Source organism: Apodemus sylvaticus, chromosome 1, assembly GCF_947179515.1.
Source record: "Apodemus sylvaticus chromosome 1, mApoSyl1.1, whole genome shotgun sequence".
NCBI classification, from domain to species: domain Eukaryota; kingdom Metazoa; phylum Chordata; class Mammalia; order Rodentia; family Muridae; genus Apodemus; species Apodemus sylvaticus.
The window spans coordinates 20,811,510-20,830,567 of NC_067472.1; the positions used below are offsets into that span (position 1 = coordinate 20,811,510).

Below are 19,058 nucleotides of genomic sequence, written 5' to 3' on the forward strand. Positions count from 1 at the left end.
GTTATATTAAAAAAACTATGTTCAGTTAACAAAAAAAAAAAGGATTTACAGTTACTAACACACAACTCATTTTAAGGCAACAGAGTTGTTTGCTCTACTCTACTGGGCTTCAGGGCTCAGGATGTAATACACAAAGGGACAAATATTTCCTGTCCCTGCACAATGCCCTATATCTGGACACCTCTCATTAAATACACTTGTGACTGCAAGCTTGACACACATGACAGCATGACTTGATGAGGTCACGCCAACAAGCCCATATTTAAAACAGAAGCAGCAAGACCTTTTTTAGTGAAAACTACTTTTATTTTAAAATCAAGTGCACAGCACTCATCTGACCCTGCTGTGTAGACTTAGCACCATACTCGCTGTTTGTAGTTAGTCATAGCACAGATATTTTGGTTTGCATTTTGTACTTGAATAGTGTTTATTAATGGACTCTGGCTAAGTCCTTTACACACATCATTAATCTTTTCACAGTACACATTTAATGATGGTCCAGTAATCTCAAAACAAAACAGAAAAAAAACTTTTAAGACTAATTAATAAATTAAACAAAATGAAACCCACACGCCTCCCCCATCCCCAGCTAACTGTTGTTGAATTGTATTTATATTGAATCCTGCGTTTTTAAAAATAGCCATGATTCCCCAGCCTCCCCACCTGGGTATGCAGAGATCGTCATCAATTATTTGACTCTACCCCCCAAAAGGATTAATCCAGTGTTTTTTAGCTTTTTAAATATAAACTGGAAAGTGTTAATAAGCTTTTTAAAAAAGGCAAACATTCTTTGACAGCAAGAATGACATATAACCAATCAATAAAAGCACTGACAAGACATTAAATTACCACAGGCACTGGCTGTTGTTTCAAGTTAGGATTCGATCCCGGTCTCTTACATTCATAGCATTACTGAGGTAGTTACAATACTGAGCATTGGACTTCATGTTGCTGGGCTCTATCTGTGAACGTGAAAGATACATTATCTTTTGAACCTACTTCCTCCTAATAATTCAAGTTTTCTTAAGAATTATAAAATCCAATTAGCAGCCTTTTTTAAAGAGGAAAAGTGATGTGTTCCTGTCATGAGTGTTCTTACCTGAGTGGTTTTCATCACCAGACTAGTAAGTCCACACCATGCCTTATGTATGCAAAATATAAAAGTTAGCTTCCTTTTAAGGAAAGAACATTTCTCTAAGAACTGTCGGCAGACGCTGCCCACTGGCCTTCTCCAGCGGAGCGGCCTCAGTCAGGCCATCACGCTGTGGAATCCTTCCTTTCCCTTCCTAGCGAAGGCCGATGACTCCTGCTGCACACCCACATCTGTACAGAGAGCTCTCCCAACAGACACTGTGGTCTCCCAGCTGCCACAGTTCCTTTTCTATTCAAGTGCTATCTTATAAAACAAACACACCTTACTTATTTTAAACCAGACAGTTTCCCTTCAACAGCTCTTTCCTCTTCCGTGGATAAGAGTACAGTTTATCAGTTATTTTTTTACTTTTGAAGTTTGTCCTCTTCCTGACATGTTTTACGGCCAGGTTGCCTATTATTGCTGTTTTTACTTACTACCAATACAATGACTTGTCCCTGTGTAGTTACACATCCAGCCGCAGAAAGTGGCTTCTGAAATCAGCACCCCTGCTTGCCTGACCTGCTGGACCCCAAGGGTGTTCACTGAACCACCCTCCCGTAACAAAGTGCAGCGTCAGCCCAACCTGAGCACTACCCTAGCCACCCTCAACTCCAGAACAATCCTACCTGACTCTACTCTAGCACTGATGCTTTATAGAATAATGCCCTCTCCTGAAAACTGTCTAAAAGAGCAACAGTCAATCTGAGTGTGAGCCTCTGACGGCTCTGGGTGTGCCCAGCCTGTCCACGCATGAACACAGGAACACGGTCATTTGTCCTGTGCGACGATCTAGTCTCATCCCGGCAGGAGCACCGCAGCTTCTGTGACCAGGCAGTTCATGTCCTGACACTCCCCAGGCATGTTGGTTAGAGCCAAGTGTTTCCGAGTACTACAAGTTCCCTGAGTTAAATGTGCTTAACCCTGAAGAATCGGGGCTGATCACTTAGTGGGGAAAGGTAGCAGAGCAAAACGAAATTTATGACCATGATTTCAAGGTATGTATCTGCTTCGCCCCTAATTGTAGTATATAAATCCAGCACCTGTATTTATGATATGAAGTTATATAAAATTATCTGGATTTTTTTAACTGCACAGGTTAGTATACATAGCAACCAGTGAGTTTGAATTTAGAAACCTACCAGTAGGTCAAAAAAACCTGATTAAAGATTAAAAAAATTCTTCAGAAATTAATACTGTAACTTCCTTCATAAAAGATGGTTTGGCAAGTCCCCAGATAAACACTAAGTCTTTGATATATATGCCAGCGTAAGGCCAAAGCCTGTTACAGGTCAAATCTTAGGATGGCAAATTTTCTGCTGTATTGAGCATTATGAAATATTTGGACCATCAGCCAAGAATTGGGACATTTCTGTCACATAGGATTTGACACATGTCAGTACCTGCCAAGTCCTCCTAAGTACTCATGGTACCGAAAGGGAGACTCAGTCCTCTGGTGCTGGGGCCTGTTGCATTGTGGTACTATTTGTATCCTTTTCCTTCTGAAGAGGAGTACAAAAAACTTGCTCCAGAGCTATCCGTCTTGGAACAGTCTATGACCTGCATACAGACGTCATCACCTTTCAAAGCATGGGGTAACACATGGGAAATGTTCGTTTATCTGGTAACTCCGGTTGTAAGAAACACTGAGGCAGGGTTTAACTTCTACCGGTATTGCCAGGGACATCCCAACACCAGTCTGCATGTGGCCAAGGCCCTGAACACTAGTTTGGAAGCCCGCAGGACAAGTCTGTAGCGTGTAGGACGAGGTGTGCGTGGCAGACACGATCTGCGGACGGCCTGGCTGTTCAGACTCGGCATGGCGATACTGCATGGAGGTCTGAGGAAGATACTGAGGCTGTTGGAAGGGAACCGGCCGTGAGGGCTGCGCTGCCTGGAACACAGTCAGCTGTGCCGACTGAGGAGCCGCTGGTCCCCTCTGCTTGTTTGCTTCTTTCACGTCGTTATCGTGAGCACTGAGACAGAAGAAAGGGAACAGTAACAGTACCCGGCACGAACGCAGCAATGCCCGCTTCCCACCTCTGCCACCACCACCACCACCACCACCGCTGCCACCTGGGTCACTGTCATTCCGACAAGTGACACCTTCCTTGTATCTTTCTCAAGTGTTCATCTTAGTATGAACAGTGCTGGTGGCTTTGAGGACTCTTTACAACTAGGAATCTGAGGTCGCATCCTGGCAACCCTTAAATTCAGTGGTATGGAGAGCAGGACTGGAGTAAGGTCAGCCCGGACAGCTCCTTGTCCTTCCAAGCACTGAGGGTCGTACCAGTGACAGGGTCACAGGCAAAGAATGCTCCTTTGCATGTGAGGTCATAGCAGCAAGCGACTGACAGAGGTAGCCTAAGAAATCCGAGCCTTGGAGAAGTAATTTTCAGGATATACTATACACAAAGGAAAATGCTAACTAGAAATTATAAATGCAAGAGCAAACAAACAAAGGCTTACAGCAGCAGCCGTTCTATACACTGCACTAAGAAGTCCCAGGAGTAAGCGGTGAGACGGTGCAGTCTCGTGGGCCACGTCGGAGACAGACGGAGGATAATCCTTGAAGAAGCCACACACGCAGCAGCTACTAAAGAAGGTGCATAATTTAGAAAGGCATAATCTGTGGAGACATCAAAAATGAACTTGAGCGACAGAATACGTGAGTCAGCACGCACAGTCACACGAGGCCATTCCCTGCGGCTCACCTTGCAGAGACACCTCCAGGAAGTAATCCGCGTATTTGGCCATGTAGAGCTTAGTCTTCTCCAAGCAAACCATCGGCCAGCCGTCGTGCAGGTCCGTCTCGTGCACGGCTTCCGAGAGGTAATACTCGATGAAGTGGGCAGCCGTGGGGAGGCAGAGGTTCCACTGGAAGGTCTCCAGCAGCAGCAGCTCCATCTGCAGCAGGCTCTGCTTGGTGAGCACGAGGTTCATGTTGGTCATGCAGCCCAGGCTGTTGAGCTGCTCCAGCTTCGGCACGCTGTCTTCTTTTTCTTCAAATTTACCTTGTGAAAGGGAGTGGGAAAAATGGTAGCCAAGCGGTATTTGGAGGTCTTTCCAGCTGACTGGGATGTGCTAGTGGGTACGGATCTGAGAGCAATCCTCTGTCTCACACAGATGCACTTGCGCCAGAGCGCTCTTCTGTCCCACACCATCCTCTTCCTAGTATTTCCCCACCCTTGACCTTTAGCCATTCTCTGAAAACACTGTGCATCCCATTGAGAAACAGCCACACACGCTGCCCCTTGAATGGCGTCCTGTGGCATACAGGAAACAGTCACACACACCGACAAGGCCAACATCATTTTAGAGTGTCAAGAATTTAACATCAGAACTCTACGCAGAGGAGTGCTTGGCCACTGAGCTAGTAGCTCTTAACTTCTCCTGAAAACCAGTCAGCACCAAGTCTATTTAATCTTGGCAAGTTTTCAGCATAATCTCAAGAGCAGAGAAAAAGAAACTATGGAAAAAAAACTGAGTAAATGCCTTTAATACAGGCACTGCTATTTCACAAACAAAAGCACAAAGAATAAACCTACTTCTCTGTCTTTCTGTAAGTTATTTTTCAGAAACGGAGAGGGGCGAGGTATGGGGATACACGCATATCACCCAGGTGCCTGTAATCATTTGGGGAGCTCACACAGAACAGGAAGTACGAGGCTACATATGCGATATATAGTGAAAACCTGTCTCCAGAGCTCAAAGCCTGGCCACTGAGGTGGCTCAGTGGGTAAAGTGCTCATGATGCGAGCCTGGGACCTGAGTGCATCCCCAGACCCCGCCCCCAGGGTGGAAGCAGAGGCTGCAAGGTTGCCCTCTGATCTCCACACAGCACATAGACCCAAGGCTGTGCTTCCCGTCCCTCCAATAATGTTTTAAAGCCAAAAGGGAGGGAGAGAGGAAGATTCTTATCCTCTTTTAAATCCTTTACTCAGAGCAGAACAGTAGTGAAGGCCACACTGTAGGAGCTCATTATCTGAAGCATTAACTTCTTAGAAAATACTCATCTGATGTTCACCAGCTATTCATGGCCGAGGAGCAAGATTTCCTTTCCACCTAAGAAAAATTTTTCTATGGATTATGAACCAACTTACACTTACATTTCCAGATAAGCATTCCTAGGCATGAAGCATGCACTTGGATACTTCTATAAGCCATGCCTGCTTCTGGGACATGGTGGTTCACAGAAGAACAGAGACTGAGGCTAGAGCACACACTCTCTCAGTAGTGTTCTTTTTTACACTGAAGATTAAAAGTTATAAGTATGGCTTTCTCTCAAGGGGTTTTACACTAATTCTTGTTCAAAACTATTGCTAGAAAGTTATTTTTCAGAAGCACACATTATTATATATAAACATTGTTTTACTGTCTTGAAAATGATTTCAATATCATCTGCTTTCCTTGGAAACCTTGTAATTTTAATTTACCCATTTATAAAAATTTTACAGGGAAAAGTAAGAAAGTCTGCCAAAGCAAGGAAACTAACGTTTTGTGGTGAAGGAAGGGTCTTTTCTTGAAGGGGTGGATTTGTTAGCGCTGCTAGAACAGACAGCAGAGGCCAGGGCCAGTGCTGGCAGTGGGTAGCCAGGAGGGCTTTGCTCGCACTGGTTCCTGGAGATGGACAAAGTGCTGCTGCCCACCGAGGCCTTCTTAGGGAACAGAAGAGGACTAGAAAGCTTTGTCCCCGACACCAGGGGGCTCTAAGGTAGTTTGTGAAAAACTTAAACCCAAAGCAGCAGGAGACAGCTACTCTTGCTCTAGAGAGACTGTGAACTTCTTTAACTCTGAACTGCAGCTGGGTCTTGAAGGAGCTATGTACACACACGTTTGGAAGCTCTTGTACAACTGAACTACACTGCTGGCCAATTTTAATTTCAAAACAGTTTCCATTGCCCATGCCGCTCTCCTGATTCCCAGATACACCCCGCCCCACTGCCATCTCCAGCGCAAAACCACTCTAAATATTACTGCTGAGGGGTAAAACTTACACAATTCAGACTGTAAATCTACAGAGCCTTTGCCAGTTCAAGTCATGTAAAGTGGCATTTCACAACACTACAGCAGTGGTGTTCACACTACAGCAGAGCTCAGCATGACCACTGAGCAGGAAAGGAAGTCACTGCTGCAGAGTAATCACACAAAGCTCTGCAGAGGGAGAAAGGCGCAGGTGTTTGCTCAGTCTCCGATGAGTCACTAAGGCTTTCAAGCACTTGGTCATTTGAGTAGCAGCAGTACTGGCTGCACACTTCAAAGGAATGTTATAAAAATTAATGAGTTTATTTATGTCATACTTTAAGTTGCTTTGAAAAAAAATGAATCATAATTCACCATGATTCAAGGATCAAGGGGGTTTCAAATTCTCCCTTTGAAAATTTCATCATCAAAAAATAAAAACTATTTATGGTCAATTTCAAGCTCAAGAAACCAAGGCATTATATAAGGTCAGTTCACCCAAGGACAAATAAGTTGAGTGAAACCAAAACCGAAGGCCAGAGGATGACTTTTAATTCCCAAACCTGCATTTCTAAACCAAAACACAATGCCAGACTATATGGGACAGTTATTGGATGACAGACTTTATCTGGTTATAAATATTTAGCTATAAATGTGAAGGATATGCTGATTTTCAAATCATTCATTAAAAATGAATTGCATGGGGCTGGAGATAGCTTACCTATTAAGCCCTGGCTCTTCCAGAGGACCCACGTGGCACCTCAAAACTGTAACTCCGGCTCTAGGGAATGTGACACCCTCACACAGACATACATAAAGGCAAAACACTAATGCACATAAACTAGAAATAAATCTTTTAAAAATAAAATAAAATAAACTTCATGCCAGGCACAGTGCACAGGCCTTTAGTCCTCGTGCTTGGGAGGCAGGCCAGTTTGGTCTACCTAGGAAATTTAGTGTCAGCCAGCTATATAGTAAGACCTCATGTAAAATACACAAATAAGTGACATGCTGTATAATAACCACATTTTGGATTCTTATTCAGTGGTAAGTTTTGGAAACCTTTCATCATGGATATTGGTACACACACTACATGGACGAGAGTTTCACAAGTGTGAAGACATGAATGAGTCATGTGCATCTGCACTGTCACTGTGCCAACCGCTCAGTGTCCTTCACATCTGCTTGTTCATACACAGATCACAAAGATCAGGGGCTTTCTCACTTGAAAGGAAATACCAGAAGCCATATGACTGTATTGATAAAAGACCCAAACAGGAAATGAGGGTGCAGGAAACTCCTATCTGCTTCCCAGAAAATAAAGTATTAGAGGCCAGAAACAAAATACCACGCTGTCTTTCCTTCTCAGGAAATGTACAGATCAGCCATGGAAACACATGTTTTCAAAGACAGCAGCAGATGATAGCTTCGTGGCAGGGACCACTGCTCCGGGGATTAGGCAGACCGTGCTCTCTGGAGCCCAGCCAGTATTCTTCATTACCAAATCGGAAGTCATCTACACTCTCCACAAAGAATCCTCAGAGATCACTAAGGCCATCAGCTTAAAAGAGAAATGAAGAACAGGAAAAGGCAACTCATGGGGGACAAGGAAGCAAAATTCATTAAAAATTAAGATGTGAATCGAACCAACTGTAAACTTTAATTTTTCACCTAAGCCAGTATTGGGGAGCCAAGAGAAACAAACACTTGCTACAAATTGTTAGCACTGACAGCCTATGACGAGAAGTCCTCACCTTGAGCCCACAATCATGAGCATCTATCCGAGGCCTCGTTTCAAGGTTGCTTCCAACCTGCCTGTGAGCTCAGCACTGCTCAAACAGGCCAGCGAGCACAGGGGGCAGCTGGAGCTTAAGAAGTCATTTTTCTGAAGAGCACAGATCTACCTTAGAAAGAGGCAGACGCTTCAGGAATGCGACAGAGAAACTGTCAGTACAACGCTACGCTTTTTACACTGCAGTTTTCCTATGTGGCTCTACTTGCTCCTCAGAACAACTTTATAAGCCAAGTGTCTTTATTTCCATATTATAGAGAATTAAAGTGAGACCCAGAGTTACTGAAATCTGTTATTGTATTGGTGATTCAAACCTACAAAACCTGTCACTACAATCTGACTCCTAAATACTATAAACTGCTTTCAAGTCAGACAGTGTGAAGGCCCTCTCTTCCTACTTCCCACAAGTCAGTGTGAAGGCCCTCTCTTCCCACTTCCCTCAAATCAGACAGTGTGAAGGTCCTCTCTTCCCACTTCCCACAAATCAGACAGTGTGAAGGCCCCTCTTCCCACAAATCAGATAGTGTGAAGGCCTCTCTTCCCACTTCCCACAAATCAGACAGTGTGAAGGCCCCTCTTCCCACTTCCCACAAATCAGACAGTGTGAAGGCCTCTCTTCCTACTTCCAGTAGTGTGTTTCCCAGGCAGGGAGGCAAGCATTAGTTCCGAGAACATACAAACTCTGATCTCTCCGTCTTTGGCCACATTACACACAGCATCCAATCTATTATATAACTGCCTCTTGATCTAATAGTTATGAACTATTCTTTATTTCATAATACAGCCTCATGTGCAGGGAGCAGACAGCAGGCTATCAGAATTTGAAGTCAATCTTTCTAATGGAGAGCTGGCCCTGGTATCCAAATGGAAGAAAACAGGTGCTAGAATCTAAGAAATGACGGACATGGTGGTGCACACCTTTAATCCCAGCAAGTGTGAGAGGCAGGTTGGATATCTGAGGTTGAGGTCACTCTGGTCTATAGAGCAAGTTCCAGGACAGTCAGGGCTAGAAAGAGAAACCCTGTAGGGAGCAAGGGTTAAGAAAGAAATGGGGGGAAAAGCCAAAAGAAACACTAAAGCAATCCCATAAATTTATCAGAAGTCTCAGACACTAAAAAAGACTCTTGGTTTATGAGCACACCAAGCTTTTCTGACATAGTTTTAGTGATCGAGGAGAGACTAGACTGTTGCTACCCAAATCCCAATCTCCTTGGTTCCTGACCGAGTGGAGACAATTGTTCCAGCTCTCACCTACACTTACTCTGTAGGGCTGATGGGCACCCTGGCCACGCCTGGCCCACTCTAAGGTGGGGAAGTGGAATGTAAAAGCCATTCTCTCAGGAGAGCAGGTAAAAGGCAGGACAAAGGGACGAGAGATCTGGCTCTTCCAGTAGTAGGTGACTGCAGTGGACTGAATGAGAATGTCCCCTAGGCTCCATGGTTAAGTGCTTGTCGCAGTGGGTAGAATTCTGCCCTGTTGGAGGGGTGTCCCTGGGGTAGGCTTTGAGGTTTCAGCAGCCCCCACCATTCCAGTTGGTTCTTTCTCGGCCTTGTGGCTGTTGTCTGAATATGTAAGCTCTCGACTTCTGCTCCAGGACCATGCTTGCCCGTTGCCACACTCCTGCCACAGAGGCCATGGACTCTGCCACCCTCTAGAATGGTGAGCCCATTAAATGCCTCTGTAAGTCACCTGCTCATGGTGCTCTGCCATGGTAGCCGGAAGAAACTGAGACAGTAACATGTGTCATTCATATCTAAACTATAGCAAATACAAACCACACCTTGTTACTAGAAAGAAGCTTTAACAATGACACATGCCACATTAATTACACCAAACAGTATACACAGCAGTACATTTCACCCCATCCTAAGACACTTCCTCTGCTGTGGAGACAGCCAAGTATAGGAACTTAGCCTCCTGCAGACAGGCTCTCCCCATGTTGCCTGAATGTAGGTTCTACCATATCTGGCTTAAATTCTTTAAGAACCAACTAGATCTCACAGTGGGCCTTACTGATTCCATATAATATAAGTAACCCTAGCTAGTTTGGTAAGTTACTAGCAAGCAAACCAATCACAATGTAAGTTATTTTATGAAACTACATTAATGTCATCCATTATTTCATAGTTCATCAAGCTTAGATTCCTATTTGATTCAGAATACTCTAAGAACCACAGAAAGCAAGTGGGACTTGGCAATGGTTGAGTTGACAGTAGCAGCCATAGCGGTCCAAAAATATTTTCTGTTAATCTAAACAACTTAAGATAGCACTTGCTGCTTTTATGCCAGAGTATGTCTCTACCATGAGTTGATTCTATAACCTACATTCTATGGGATAAACCAAACCAAACTAAACCAAAACAAAACACGTTGCTTGTAGATTTTCATACACCTGACCTATCAAGTATGGGGTTTTCCAAGCTCATGTAGACAAACTCTAAAGGGCTTCAATCCAGAGCCAGTGCTGAAATATCAGTAGTATTATATATGAGATTTCCTTAGTTAATTATAAATGTGTAAGTACTACTTCTCTGGCTTGGGGGGGGGAGGGTTGTATATATAGATCTTACAGGAAAACAGATTTTAATGGGGGAGATAAGATATTCAGGAAGTATAGAGTATTCTGATAAAGAACTTGGCTCAAGAGGCACATGACAAGACCAGAGGTGATTTGTAAGAAGGTTCTAAATGCTACATTAAGCAGTTTCTGCCCCAACCCACAGACAATGGGAAGCCATCACTACAGTTGGGTTTTTATTTACATTCATCTTGTTTCAAAAAGGATCAAAAATAATTTACCAAAGTCATTCATGTAGAAGTCTCAGGGTAAGAAAATAAAACTTAGGAGGTGCAGGTCTGGAAATTGTATCACCTAATAACACACTGGGTTATAGGTTTATTGGTGTCTAAAAACTTCACAGCCTATGGGAATTCTCTTATAGCCACCATACTGAAGTCAAACTTTTCAGTGAGATCAGAGGTCAAAGGCGATGATAGCAACTATATGCTTCTTTGAAATAAGGATTCAATGGCATGGATAATATAAAAACAATATTGTAAATTCCACTTCCTATCAATTGTGACCTTTTTACATTACTGAATAGAGAAAAACTCAACGTTAATTATTTACTTGCCCTCTCTCTCTAGTGCACACACTAGCAAACCTCAAAGTGCGGTCTGGCAACGAGCGGCCTAGCAGCACATTCTGAATGGGTAATGAGTACACGTCTATTGAATTACATACCGAAGCCACGTGTGTAACGGTCGCTGCGGACCCAATTAAGGTCAGAAAGCCTAAGTCAGTAACCAAGACAAAGACAGGTGTGACACCTTTAAGATCCAGTTTCTCAACATCAGCTATATTCATGTTTTGAGTCAGGGAATCTCCGTTCCGGGGACCTGTCCTTCACATTACAGCATATTTAGCAGCATCCAAAGCATCTATGCAGTAGGTACTAGTAGCATTCCCAACGTTGTTTCTGGTTGTCACTCACTCACTGATCAAGAAAAAATAGTTCTTGATCAAAATGGCACATCAAAAATCACCTGTGGGATTTTTAAAGTGTTAAAAATACCCAGAGCCTATTACTTAGATTCTGCTCCAGCGTCCTGGTTACTGCTCTTGCTGCCACTCCTGAATGTGTGACCAGAAGAAACCTGAAGGAGAAGGGTCTGCTTTGATTCGCGGTCCTGGGGAGGACAGTCTACAGTGGGTGGGGAAGACGCCGTGGTGGGAACAGGGAAGCAGAGGCAAGGGAATGCCCGGGGTTAGCTGTCTTTCTTTTTCCTCTTTGTTTAGTCCTAGCCCCAGCCTGTGGGGTAGTGTCCCTTGCATTCAAAGTAGGTTTTCCTTAGTTAAACCTCTCTGGAGACTCTCATTGTAGAGGAGAATCTCCTAGGAGATTTAGAATCATGTTTAGTTGACAATTACCTGTATTGTATGTGGCGACTAGAATTTGTATTTGTATCAATCTTGACGAGGCAGGGTTTAAGCATTTGTAACAACAAATGGGGATTTTTTTAAAAAAAAAAATGCCTGAGCTATTTTTTAATATCTCACTAATAACTATAATATACATTTCCTAAATGCAATAAATGGAAAATGGGATTTGATAATAATCCAGTGAGTTCTCTATAGTTTTATCACATAAGCATGTAAGTCAGACTCATACTCACTTGCTAGAAGCAGACAGGAAAGCGCGACCAGGTGCAGCTGCTGGACGGAGATGTCGTAGCGGTCCATGAACAGATCCAGCAGGTAGACGGCGAGGTGTCGGGCCGAAGGGCAGAGCGTGAAGCGATTGCTCACGATGGCAATCAAATCGGCAAAATACCGCCTGAGATTCAGCTGAGGAGACTGGCCCTTGTAAGAAGGCAGCTTCAGTTCCTGGATTTAAGAGGAAGAATATTTCATCTATAGACAGATGTTCATAATATCAAAGCCTAACAGTGTTTTCCTAACATATCGTGTAGTGAGAGCTTAAGGCCCACTTTGCTTGAGAGGATGCAGAAATCAAGTTGAGTGGGAAGTGTACGGCTTTAAGAAAACAAACACATAGCCAACCACACTGTAAATAGACTCTTCCTCCAAGGAGATCAAAACTTTGGTTGAAAGGGAGTGGACTGGTGAGCAGCCTCCTGGAACTGTGCAGACAATATGCTTGCAGGACTGCAGAGACCAGGACGAACCTGTCAGCATCTTTTAATCTTATTTCTCTCCCATCCTTTACGATCTTTATTTTGTCACCATCCTTCATATACCTAACTTTTTCTAATCAAGACAATATTAAACAATTTGTTTCAAAATTCTATATTATTAGGAGATTTTGCGACTGGGAATGTAACTTGAGAGGACAAGAGAGCTTTGGACCCAAATCAGATCCCCAGAACCTATATAAAAAGCTGAGTAGAGCTGCCCAGGCCTTTAACTCCAGCACGAGGGGAAGGCAGCCACAGGCAGATTCACAGGGTTTGCTGGTCAGCCAACTCAGCCATAAAGAGTTGTAGTTCAGTGAGAGATCCTTCCTCAAGGCAACACAATGAACAGAGGAAGACACCGAGAGTATTAACTATGTACACACACCACACATACACAACTTCAATGTAACATGGCAACATACAAGAAAAAACATAAAGAAACCAACAAGCACATAAATAGATGCTCAACATCTTTAATCATTAAGAAAACGCAAAACCAAAACCACGAGCTACCACTTCATTCCGGCTTAGAGTGCTATTATCAAAAACAACCCCACCCCCAAAAGCCCCGAACAAAGGGAAAATAACAAGCACTGAGGAGGCTATGGAGGAACTAGAATCCTTGCCCATCACTAATGGTAAAGTAAAATGAGGTAACTGCTGGAGGCAACAGTCCAGTGGTTTTCAAAATAATCGTCCCATGATTCCATATTTCCATTTTTAATTATACATCCCAAATATTTGAAAGTTGGGAGATAGGTAGGCATTTGTACACCCATGTCCATAATACCATTACCCACATGAGCAAAAAGTAAACTAACAACACAAACGCGTATGAGCAGGCTTCCAAAAGGAAACTATGACATATGCTGTAAGGGTGAACATTGGAGATCATACGCTACGTCACACAAAAGGACAATTATTACGGTAATATGATCCCACTTACATGAAGTATTTGGTCAAAGTCATAGAGGCTCAAAGTGGGAAAGTGGTTACTGGGGGAGGTACTGGAGAACTGGGAAGTTGCACAATGAGTACTGAGTTTTAGTTTAGAAATCTGAAAACTTATAACTTCTATCCCCGGGGATAAACAGTGAAAACTGTCTCAAAACATTAGAATGTAGAGGTCATACAATATGCTTGAGAACAGTAAAGAAGACCTAGCTTGGCCACAGGGATAGGGAGTTCTAGAAAAAGAGGCCTGAACATTACCTTAAAAGACAAACTGGAAGGCTGGAGAGATGGCTCAGTGGTTAAGAGCACTGACTGCTCTTCTGAAGGTCCTGAGTTCAAATCCCAGCAATCACATAAAGAAATCTCATGCCCTCTTCTGGGCTGTCTGAAGACAGCTACAGTGTACTTACATACAATAAATAAATTAAAAAAAAAAAAGTCAAAGACAGTAGAAAAGTCAAACTGGAGATCATACCTGGAAAATATTGGTGGGGTTTATTTTTAGCTATGTTAATCTTACCAACATTACTAAAAGAGCCTGGAACCCAGGGCCACCAGCATGAGATTTATTTGCACACTGTTATTACTGTGTGAGTCATGGTATTTGTGGGTAGGCGTGCACGCTATGGTGCACGCATGGAGACGAGAGGCCAGCTTTGTACAGTTGGTTTCCTCCTTCCATCTTTACGTGAACTTGGGGAAAGCTTGAATCACAAGCACCTTTACCCGTTGAGCTATGTCGCTATCTATGTCCCCAGCCTCCACAGAAGAGCTAAAATAGCATCAACGACACAATTCATTTGTCTTCTTCAGCGGGAAAGTACAAGTGCTTACCAGAAGACTGTCAGAACCTGTTGTCTTTGCGCAAGTATGGAAAATAAACTACACTTTTCTCAGCTCAACTTTCCTCTGTTCTCTTACTCAGTGCCTTAGAATGGAACACCCTTATCCCAGGGGATCAAATGAAGAATCTGGAGGTCAGGGAAGCCAAATTACCACCTAAAGTCTCCTCTCCAGCCAGTTTGGAAATAAAGGCCTACAGGACACTAGCAAGTACAACTACAACTAACTCCCTGGACCAATATTTTCTTGTTTCTCACAACACTATGATTGTTTCCATTTGTCTTTGCAGCTCTCAAACACTTTCCAGAGAGTTACAAGCCTGGAATATGGGGCACAGTAATAACAAGACAGGCACTTAAAGTCCTTTGGAGTGGGAAACCTTATTTACAAAAGTAGCCCAGTTGGCAGTCATTATACTTCACTTCTTCCCAGTCAATACAATGTTAGTCACATCAACTATCTCTTTAAAATTTGGTGGGTCTAAACCTAGGTCATCTTCCACCCACTTGAATGGCAATTGCCCTGGGGAAGCGCTACATTCAGATGCCTTCACCTTATAAAACAGACTGTTGGAGGCAAGGGCCAGGCCGGTGACACTAGTTACTGCTCTATCACCTTGCATATGCTAAGTACTAATAACAAATGGTCAAACCACTAATAGCTGACTTTAGCATCTTTAATGAGAAAAGTTTATTTAATGTCCTTGACTCCAGTGCACTACAAATAGTAACCTCTCCGGTTGTAAAGTTCAAGCCACACCAATCAATGCGAATCCTTTATAAAATGGTTACGATTGCCTGAAAGCAGGAACATTGTCTAAACTGAGCTTAAAGACAACATAAAGACAACCCCAGGTAGTTTGCAACAGGTGGCCTGAGACAGGCTTCAGAGGTAACCCTCCACATCCACCTAACTACAGGGCTCCTTCAGAGACTACCTAAGCATGCAACAGACCCTAACCTAAAAAAAGAGAAAAGTCTACTTCTAGGATCACCTGCAAAACTAATTCAGACAATTACTTATGATTAAAACTACCTACATATAAAATATTAGAACTTAAAATCACAGGGATGGCGGGGAAAACAACTTTTAAACTCTCTCTCTCTCTCTCTCTCTCTCTCTCTCTCTCTCTCACACACACACACACACACACACACACACACAGAGTATCATTTATACCAAGTAACTAGTTTTGCTACACACTAGAGAGATAAAAAGACTGACACTTAGAAAATCCAAATATACCTCCCAAAAATCAAAAGTGAATTGGGACAACTTTTCCCTCTAACATTCCAAAGAACCTTTCCACACTGGGAGCGTTTATGTAGAGCAATCTCATAGGGGTCTAGGATGTACTCGGGGTAAGAGACCGAGTGTCAGGATTAGTAAAGAACTTTTGGAAATTTCAAGCTGGGGGTGTGCGTCTGGATGCAATTTTAACAACTTAAGCCAAGATTCAATGTCCTAATCTGCTTAATTTGGTCATATACATCAGATACAAATCTATTATCATTCTAAAATCCTTAAATCCCAAGCTACACGATCTTATTAAAGAGTCAGCTGTTTTGATTCTTTCCCAGTTTTCATCCAAGGTGAAACTGAGTTAAGCTGATCTTTCTGGATCTTTCTTCTGCCTGTCAGAGAAGCAGGGCTATCTCATGTATCTGACCTATGACATTCATCCTATAATCATTACTTAGATAAGAATACACAGGTTTTGGTTCAAAAAGAGTGTATTCCTTTTTCAGTGTTTATTAAGTACATTGTATCTACTTTCGACACTCGATATCATCGAGGAGTAGCTCCTTCCACCTTAAGGCTTTTTGAATAGCCTCGATCTGAAGGACCAAGCATCAGTAAGTTAGCACATAGCTCTTACACTGCTCTAAGTTCCCGTACTGTACATTCGTAACAGATTTCACAGTCACCTTATAAGAACGTTCCGTCGTTGTTACTTCTCCTTTTACAGACAAAGAAACTGAGAAACAGAAAACTAAGTAGTCCGAAGTCTCACAGCAAGTTTGGGGAAAGCTAGAGAACTGAGTTATGTACCGAACTTACACCAGCTATACACAACAGCAAGTATGAAGCAAGGATGGCCGTTCTCTAGGTACAAATTCACACCCACACCCACACCATGATCAACCTGGCAACATCGGAACATCATCCACTTTCCTTCTCCCAATGACCACGCCCCAGTCCTCTCCACATTTACAGGTTCTTCTGATGCAGCCCAGGGAAGAAGTTAATTAACTTTAACAAATAAGCAAACTCTCCTTCTCTGGCCTGGAAGGTAGGCAGAGAGTAAAGAATCCGACTAGCCTTTCCAGGAAGCACAAGAGCAGGGTTGGGAAAGTCGGGCCTCGGGGTTACCTTGTACCGAAGCGCCTGGTGAATATCCGCAGCCAGCTGTCCTCGCCACCACTGCCCCTCCAGCTCCATGGAAGCCGGAGGCGCGCCCGGCCAGACGCCGCAACTTCAGTCTGGAAGACACGCCCCAGACGCGGTCACCGCCAGCAACTTCCCCCACGTCCCCCCACGATCCTCTGCGCCCCCTCTTCCAGGGATGTGATCTCAGGTCACCCCGTGCGGCTGCTCATCTTCGCCTGACCCGACCCCAAGCCATCCTCCAATGCCAGCAAGGCCTGATCTACCCAGTGGGGAGGCGCGGGCTTAGTGTGCAATCGCCCGCTGCGAGAACGGCAGAAAAGTGCGAGCTCCGAAAAGCTCCGGGCGGGACGGCCCACTTTGGGTTCTCTGAGTTCTGGGTTCGAACTCAGCCGCCTGCACACACGCGCGGGTGCCCTGACGTTGTCAGGACGCCGCAGGAATAGAGGACGAGTGACCAGCGCGCGAGGCCAGGGCTGCGCCGGCAGCCCGGCACGCTCCACAGCCCGGGGGTCTGCCGTGCGCCCGCCGCAGCGCGGCCCCGGAGCGGCAAACAAAAGGCCGGGAGGCCGGGCCGGTCGTGCTCCGCGCCTCGCCTCCCCTCGCTGCCCTCCCGCAGGCCTGGCCGGCCCACGCGGGTTCTTACCCGGAACCGCGGCCCTCAGAGCCCCAGCCCGGCCGGCGTGCACGGGGAGCCGGCAGCGTTCATGCCGCGGGAAGCCCCCGCCTCAGCTAGGGCCCAGCACCCGGGCGCTCGCGCCGCCCATTGTTAAAGGACCGGCAGGCGGCTCGCGGTACAAAGCCAGCGCCGAGGCACGGGCCGCCCCGCGCTGCCAATCCGCTCTCGCGATACAGCGGGGTCGCAACGCACCGTCCAATCGGCGGCCGGGCCGAGCCAGGTGCGAGCCAGTCTCCGGGCCCTGCCCGGTGCGGAGGCAGTCTGGCTCTGCAGCCCTGGCGTTCGGTCGGCGCCCGAGTGCCGCTCACCTGCAGAGAATCTTTGATGGATCCCGGATGAAGGCAAAGAAAGTTGCGATGTCTCAGCCCTGCGATTAAAAATTGGGGTAGCGCGGATCCGGCCCGCTGTCTGGCTTCCGAGGGGCTGCTCTCCGGGGTCCTCGCCCCTACCCTAAGCTTGCCAAATGGGCTTTAGCTGTTAGCAGACCCCAAAGCGCTTTGGTTGTCAAGTTCTGCTCCAGTCTCCCCCCCTAAACCTCTTTTAGCTCTTCTAGATCAGCTCTTGTTGCTTTCGCTTCAGCGATTTCACGCGAGTTGTGACTGGAGTTAACGTCCTGACTGGTCAAATCCATAATGGATGTAATTAACCACCTGTAGTGGTCAGTGAGGAAACCCTAAACGGTGGGAACACTCCAGCGTCTTTTGAGGGGATGCTGGAGCTGGGATGTGAGTAGCAGAAACCCCATCAATAGTATTTGAAAGCGTCAGCAGGACCACCACAAAAGAAGTAGATGGGTTCCTTCAATTTTCCAGAGACTATAGAGCGACTTCTTTCAATATTTAAACATAAATCATGAGACCTCACCCCTTACTTTGAATATTTTGTTTAGAAAGAGGAAGAGTGACAAAGGACTACTACTACAAAAAAAGATGAGCGCACACTGTGGGAGCATGACTTAGCATGCTGGTATTTGCATGCATCGCGGAAGGGCTGCTGCGGACCCCTGGGTGACAGCATCACACGATGTCCCAGGATAGCCAGGATGCGGGAACTGATGGGAAAAAAAAATGGAAGCACGCAAGTGAAAGTTGGCAGAACCCAGCCTAGCCCGGTGCATTTTGGGTAGAGACTACCAATAGAGAAAGAAGGACGTTATCTGGCTAAAATTTCCATGTCGTTTATGGTATTTAAATAGTACCCACGTCCTCAGTTTCCAATGCATGACTACTAAGCAGCTTTTGGCTTCCAAATGATTTAGAGTCCCGACCTTTCTTAAGAACCTTTCCAGAAAAGTGGGTCACAGGTGGTAATTGTCTATGTGATCCTATAATGAGCAGGTTGTCCGACAGTCTCTACTTTGAAGATGTTGTTTGCAGGGAGATACTGGTTCAGAAATCATGTATTATTCTAGACTTAGATGGCTCATTATAAGATGCCAGTATTCATTCTTGGATGTCTCTGGTGGTCTTAGAGTCTACTTTCCTAAAAGGAATTTCAGTCTTTTTTTTTTTTTCATTCCTTTAGCGTGAGCTGGGCAGAAAACAGTTACTTTAACTATGTGTTCCCATAGTTTACATTCTACTGGGAAGAGAAAGTCATAATAAATGAA

At 44.8% G+C, this 19,058-nt stretch overlaps 1 protein-coding gene across 4 annotated transcripts; it reads right to left on the reverse strand.

Annotated features, from left to right (window-relative positions):
- Positions 1-290: 290 nt before the first annotated feature.
- On the reverse strand, positions 291-17,846 carry Ccnj (cyclin J). Of its 4 annotated transcripts, none has more exons than XM_052186212.1 (6): positions 17,758-17,846; positions 16,756-16,865; positions 12,064-12,274; positions 3,847-4,146; positions 3,602-3,761; positions 291-3,108 (listed from the first exon to the last, which is right to left on the reverse strand). In XM_052186212.1, the coding sequence occupies exons 2-6, from the start codon at positions 16,822-16,824 to the stop codon at positions 2,709-2,711; spliced, it is 1,140 nt and encodes a 379-aa protein (XP_052042172.1). In that variant the 5' UTR covers positions 16,825-16,865; positions 17,758-17,846; the 3' UTR covers positions 291-2,708. The 4 variants fall into 4 exon arrangements, with proteins under 4 accessions (XP_052042172.1, XP_052042186.1, XP_052042178.1 ...); XM_052186226.1 differs by lacking the exon at positions 17,758-17,846 and adding an exon at positions 17,417-17,506 and having other exon boundaries at positions 3,602-3,725; XM_052186218.1 differs by lacking the exon at positions 17,758-17,846 and adding an exon at positions 17,417-17,506 and having other exon boundaries at positions 3,602-3,728.
- Between the last annotated feature and the right edge of the window lie 1,212 nt (positions 17,847-19,058).

Coding starts and splice junctions, on each gene's coding strand:
- Ccnj (XM_052186212.1), bottom strand. CDS start 16,824: ATGGAGCTGGAGGGGCAGTGGTGGCGAGGACAGCTGGCTGCGGATATT. Junction 4,147..12,063: donor TTCCTGTCTGCTTCTAGCAA/GTGAGTATGAGT, acceptor CCCTTTCACAAG/GTAAATTTGAAGAAAAAGAA. Junction 3,762..3,846: donor CCTGGAGGTGTCTCTGCAAG/GTGAGCCGCAGG, acceptor ATGTCTCCACAG/ATTATGCCTTTCTAAATTAT.